Source organism: Nestor notabilis, unplaced genomic scaffold (assembly GCF_000696875.1).
Source record: "Nestor notabilis isolate BGI_N333 unplaced genomic scaffold, ASM69687v1 scaffold15736, whole genome shotgun sequence".
NCBI lineage: Eukaryota > Metazoa > Chordata > Aves > Psittaciformes > Psittacidae > Nestor > Nestor notabilis.
In genome coordinates, this window is record NW_009932522.1 from 6,225 (window position 1) to 12,298 (window position 6,074).

The 6,074-nt window shown below is 39.2% G+C and overlaps 1 protein-coding gene across 2 annotated transcripts in view; it reads left to right on the forward strand.

Annotated features, from left to right (window-relative positions):
* The first annotated feature begins 276 nt into the window (after nucleotides 1-276).
* The window catches only part of LUC7L3 (LUC7-like 3 (S. cerevisiae)), a 12,488-nt gene continuing 6,690 nt past the window's right edge, over nucleotides 277-6,074 (forward strand). For both annotated transcript variants that reach the window (XM_010016445.1, XM_010016446.1), the window contains exons 1-8: nucleotides 277-338; nucleotides 1,234-1,273; nucleotides 1,476-1,620; nucleotides 2,858-2,932; nucleotides 3,022-3,126; nucleotides 3,893-4,054; nucleotides 4,528-4,811; nucleotides 5,348-5,508. In XM_010016445.1, the coding sequence (XP_010014747.1) occupies nucleotides 1,498-1,620; nucleotides 2,858-2,932; nucleotides 3,022-3,126; nucleotides 3,893-4,054; nucleotides 4,528-4,811; nucleotides 5,348-5,508 (910 nt within the window). In that variant the 5' untranslated portion in view covers nucleotides 277-338; nucleotides 1,234-1,273; nucleotides 1,476-1,497. The remainder of the gene's footprint in view (nucleotides 339-1,233; nucleotides 1,274-1,475; nucleotides 1,621-2,857; nucleotides 2,933-3,021; nucleotides 3,127-3,892; nucleotides 4,055-4,527; nucleotides 4,812-5,347; nucleotides 5,509-6,074) is intronic.

Sequence of the window (6,074 nt, forward strand, 5' to 3'; positions counted from 1 at the left end):
TAGATGACACTTTCCTGTAATCTTAAATATTTAGCAGTAAAATTCAGAAATACTATTATTGCAAGGGAAAGTAGGATTTTTGGTCTTTTGTCATTGAGATGCACATGGTGGCACTTACTGCTACCAAGTAACATAAATGTGCAAAATACTCAGAAATTTTTCAGTGCACAAAGGGGATTATTGTGCCGAATTTTAGAAAATAGAAGTGATTACCTAAAATTGACAATTCAGGAGTTAAAAAAATGATGCCTGTTTCTTTCTCCTCTGTCAGGTTTGTAAGTACTACCTTTGTGGCTTTTGCCCAGCTGAATTATTTACAAACACCCGTTCTGATCTAGGTAAGTCTTGTCATTTTCATTAACTCACATGGAATTGCAATTTAACTTCTGTTTGCAAGCCAGATATTTGTTGTGTAATGCTCTGTCAAAACACTTTGAAAAGAAGCTTTTTTTATTAAAGGATTGCCAGTGGTACAGTATGTTAAGAGCAATGTTTATTCCAGATCCTACTTCCTCTAAGTGAAAAAATCATAGAATCATAGAACTTTAATTATAACTTATTTTTGTAGGATTATACGTTATTGAGCTTCTTTACTTTAGAAACTAATTTACTGTAGTAGTTACAACTGAAAGCCATCTCTAAATTACTAGTAGCTTTCAACTGATGGTATGTGGACAATGTATAGTTTGGAGACGGTAAGTAGGAAAAACATGTTTCTTGTCTTAGCATTAATTTCCAAGTCCATGGGAGAGTTTGATGGGCTGGGGGAGGTGGGAAATTTTAATGTGGCTGCCTTCGTGAACTGAGGCCACTCACCTCCTAATTTTACTCTGAAGATCAAGGTTCTAAGTAGCCAGTTTATTACAGAGAACACTGTCTGGAGTTTAGAAGGTGCTTGGTAAAATTACCCTTCCTGTATAATTTTTACTCTCTTTTTAAGGACCCAGGTGTTTAAGGTATTATTTGTGTAGTTTTACCCATGTAAAACTTGATCTGGAGATTCTATTTTCTGTGTCACTCAGAATCTCCTTTGGTTTTATAATTACTAAACCATATTGGCATTCTTTTTCTTTAATGTGTCTTTCAAACTCCAAGCAAAGGAAACAGAAAGGCAGGCATAAAAGTCCTTGGGAAGCGTTTAGTAGCTATCTTCTGTCGTGGTGCACAAATGCTGATGAAATGTGAATATACCATTCAGGAATGCAAGCTTAAAACTTTATGTGGTCTTTTTAGGTCCTTGTGAAAAAATACATGATGAAAACCTACGTAAACAGTAAGTATGTTGTTGATATGTTAATGCAAATAGTGTTTCTAGTATGCTTGAAATTTCTTGAAGGCACCATGAGAAACTAACCGCTTTTTGTGTATATTATTCTCTTACCTTGAGCAAAAATTTATAACACTGCAGGTTTTGTTGTTTGTTTTTCATATATTCTGGATTGACCTGAGCTTTCATTTTAAATATATTTTACCAGGTATGAGAAGAGTTCTCGTTTTATGAAGGTGGGCTATGAAAGAGACTTCTTGCGCTATTTACAGAGCTTACTGGCAGAGGTAGAACGCAGGATTCGAAGGGGCCATGCTCGATTGGCACTGTCACAGAATCAACAGTCTTCTGGGGTGAGTCTGGAGGCAATTTTTCCTCTAGCTAGTGTCTTTATGTTCACTTCAGGTAAAATACATTGTTTTCCAGAAGATTCCCATTAGCTAAGTCTCTTCAGCCATTTGCCAGCAGACTGCATCTGGCCTTAAAGGACAAGCCTTTGCAGTCAGCAGTGGTCCCTCGCTGTTCTCCCTGCCTCTGTTTCCTCAGAATCAGGATCTGTTCTCCACCCTGGAAATCCTGTTAACCTGAGTTTACCTTCTCACCCTTAGTTGCTCCTTCCCTCCACTAGTAAGCTGTGTCGTGGTGATACAGCTGAAGTAGGGCAGTACTGGGTTTTTCAGCAGCTGATGGAGCTAAATCCCCATGTTAGCTGCCACACTTATGCAATAGCCTCTTCCTGCTCCAGCACCACCATTGGCAGGCAATGATGGGATCGCAGGAGTTTGAGAGAACTAGTTCTGTGCAGCTTTTCTCAGTTCCAGTTGCTAAAGAGCTGTTAATGGGAAGCTTAAACTGACTGGGAGAAAAATCTTGCGTGTTTACTCCACTTGTTTTTTCTTATCCGCTGCTGGGTTTGGAGCAGTGACTGTGGTCTGCACTCTGTTTCATGACTGCTAGGGTAGCCTTGCTCCTTCTTGCTGCCCCAATTAATTGTTCTGTGCAAAGTCCAGTTGCTTCAGAAGGAGCTGTGGTCAGTATCCAGTTAAGAGAGCTTATTGGCTGTGGAGCAGAGCAAAAGTTGCGGGGGGGGAGGCAGATGTAAGTCTATTCCAGCAGCCTATAGAGATTATACTGCCAACGAGTACTTCAAATGAAGTGAGATTCTTCCTGTATTTATGCTCAGAAGATAGAAGTTCTGTGGGCTCTGGAATTTTAAGTCATACTAGAGTGTCTGAAAAGATAACGTAATATCTGCATGGCAGTTTCAGAGTTTAAATTTAGGACTTTGAATTCAGATATCTTACCTTTTATGGGCCAGGGCCTTGAATGTTTTTGTTGATTTAGGACGAATTAGTGTGACTAGAACTTGCTTCACTCAGCAGGAGTGGACTGAGCTGTGTTGAGGAGTGTTTTATGTTGGACTGTGCTATTATTAGTAGGCCCTTATGGGAGAAGAGGCAGGAGGAGGTTATTCCTGAAATGTCTCTGGAATATGAGAAGACATTAATGTGTTGTAAAGCTATTTTAACTAAAAAAAGAAACCAAAAACCCAAACCGAAAGAAAAAAAAAACTCTTATACTGTTTGGCAGGGAGCAGGACCCACTGGTAAAAATGAAGAGAAGATTCAGGTGTTAACTGACAAAATTGATGTACTGCTACAACAGGTAAGGTTTTCTTCCTCCCTCTGTCAGACATCTCTTGCTTTTGCTACTTGTTTAAAAATTACAGTTGATTTTTTTTAATTGTCCTTTAGATTGAAGAATTAGGTTCAGAAGGGAAGGTAGAAGAGGCACAAGGAATGATGAAACTTGTTGAACAGTTAAAAGAAGAGAGAGAATTGCTGAGGTCTACAACTTCAGTAAGTAACATGTTTGTAGTTCTGTCAGACTTTCTTCAAAAGTTGGTGCAACGCTACATTTGTAATAACCTTGTCCTTACACTGAAGGCATGCAAGTTCTGTGCAGAATTTATTAGACAATAACAGGGTGTTTAAATGTGTTAATCCAGCATTAAAAAACTTTCTTTTCAAAGTTCTTAAATGTTGCAGGCAGTAGTGTTTGTGTCCATAGTACATGATTCATGATCATGGCACAGCAATAATCTCTTGGGTTTATGTTGAAATTTCAGTGTGTTTCTCGACTGTCTGTTGAAACTGTGAATTAATTTGACCACCAGCCTTTGGTGGTGAAGCCCAGCATTCCTTTTTGTGTTTCTTCATGGGCTGTTTTAGCCTTTTCATTCCTTGAGACATATTCCATGGTTATTCTGCAACTCCAGACATTTCAGTTGATGCCAAAGAAATCATCTTAGGAGAAAACGTTTTCCTTAATACTGAGAGTGCAAGAAAGCTGCAGATACGGCTATATACATACTAACCCTTTGCAGTGAGGAATAAGGCTTGTTTTCTGTGTTCTCTAATTGACTCTTTTCTGGTAGCTTATGTGGAAGAGGTGTACGCAGCCTCTGTGCCCTTTTCATCCTAGTAGGTGCAGTGCTCGAAGACAAAGCACGCAGATAAGATTTTCAGCTCTCTTTAGTGCCTAGGATTTGACAACAGTAACAGTAAACCTCTTCACTGGCTTCTGGCTAAAACTCTTCTTTTTTCTTTATCAAATATTTTTCAGACAATTGAGAGCTTTGCAGCCCAAGAGAAGCAAATGGAAGTTTGTGAAGTTTGTGGAGCCTTTTTAATTGTAGGAGATGCACAGTCCAGGGTAGACGACCACTTGATGGGAAAGCAGCACATGGGTTATGCCAAAATAAAAGCTACAGTAGAAGATTTAAAAGTAAGTATCTCCTTCAGTTACTGAACAGTTACAAAAAGCTTGGAGGTTTTCTATGGTAAATAAAAGGCTGTCCAGTGGACTTTGTCAAGTGGGTGAAATACTCCAAAGATGGTATATGAAAATCAAATGGAGTTGTACACTTGCACGTTTAGCAGTGTGCTTGCACTGACGTTCTTTTTGTGTATTACACTAGCTATAATAAAGATGCAAATTCAGGTGGGAGTTCTTTGTGGGTTTAGTAAAGAACTGTAGTGTGGCCTCTGTTCTTGTGAGAATGACAAGCAAAAGAGGTTCTGCAAGACAAAGGATTTCCATTTCAGGGATTTTAAAGTGTCGCTCTGTAGGCCATCCTTTGGAAAACTAAAGTATTTTAAAAGCTTAAGCTTCTACAGCCTCAGAATGTATAAACTAAGTTATATTGGATGATTTCTCTTGAGCAATCTTCATTTCTTTCTGTGAACTTTTCTGTTAAGGAGAAGTTAAGAAAAAGAACAGAAGAACCCGACCGTGATGAAAGGTTAAAAAAAGAGAAACTAGAGCGAGAAGAGCGAGAGAAAGAGAGGGAACGGGAAAGAGAGGAGCGGGAAAGGAAGAGGCGACGGGAGGAAGAAGAAAAGGAAAAAGAGAGGGCTCGTGATAGAGAGAGACGTAAAAGGAGCCGTTCACGGAGTAGACATTCAAGCAGAACATCGGACAGAAGATGCAGCCGTTCACGAGACCACAAAAGATCAAGAAGCAGAGAGAGAAGACGAAGCAGGTGTGTGTGTGTGTGTGTGTGTGTGTGTGAATTTTCATGCAACTTCCCAGAATGTAAGAATCTTGTGGGGAGTTGATCTGTCAGCCTGGGTCACATCACTGCTTTGTTAGCTTCACTGTGCTTATCTTTTAAGTGAAGGCATATTTTACTGGTTCGAAGGATAAGTTCTTGCTGCCTGTTCACTGTCTTCTTTCAAGTTTTAGAAGTAGATGACACCATTGTGGTGGAAGAAATCTTAAAAAAGAGCTTTGAGTAGACACATGCTGCCGAAGTACAGGATCTTGCTTTTTCCTTAAGCTGATCTGTAATTCATAGTAGTGGATGCTTTTAAGCTGTGTGGTTGTATTTTGGGTATATGAAGAAGGCGATATTAAGCCAGGGCTTACATCCTGAGAAATACACAGTATGCAAAGGCTTGTTTTAAGTACTTGTTTTCTGCAAGTAATCCGTGTATTAGAAAGTGGTGTTGTTTTACTACTGAGAAAGCAACCAGCTGATATTCACATTCTTCTTTGCAATTTTCTCTGAATGTTAAGGAGTCGTGACCGAAGAAGAAGCAGAAGTCATGATAGATCAGAAAGAAAACATAGGTCTCGAAGCCGGGACAGGAGACGATCAAAAAGCCGGGAGCGGAAATCCTACAAGCACAGAAGCAAAAGCAGAGAGAGAGAACAAGACAGGAAGTCAAAAGAAAAAGGTATGTTTGTGTGAAGACTGAGTTTGCATCAAGTTCTGATCTATTCCCTAAAGTCTCAATTTTAAGTCTTTCAGTGGGTGACTGAAAGTTCTTCTTAGGATCAAATGAGGTCTGGTTTTATAAGCTGTATATGTTGCTGTTAACCAATTTGAAGCATTTTGTTCATTCCAGTTATTGTTAATGCGCTTGTGTGCATATGTACACCCCAGTGTCCACCTCCTGTTATAGCAGTTATTAAAAGCTTACCATTTTGTCTGCAAATTGCGTGCGGATTTTGGTGACTGAAAGTTCTTCTTAGGATCAAATGAGGTCTGGTTTTATAAGCTGTATATGTTGCTGTTAACCAATTTGAAGCATTTTGTTCATTCCAGTTATTGTTAATGCGCTTGTGTGCATATGTACACCCCAGTGTCCACCTCCTGTTATAGCAGTTATTAAAAGCTTACCATTTTGTCTGCAAATTGCGTGCGGATTTTGTTGTATCTTAAGACCTGTTTACTGTTCACCTTCAGAAAAACATAAGCCTGTAATCAGCTTTTCATAAGAGTGAATATTTACTATTCCTG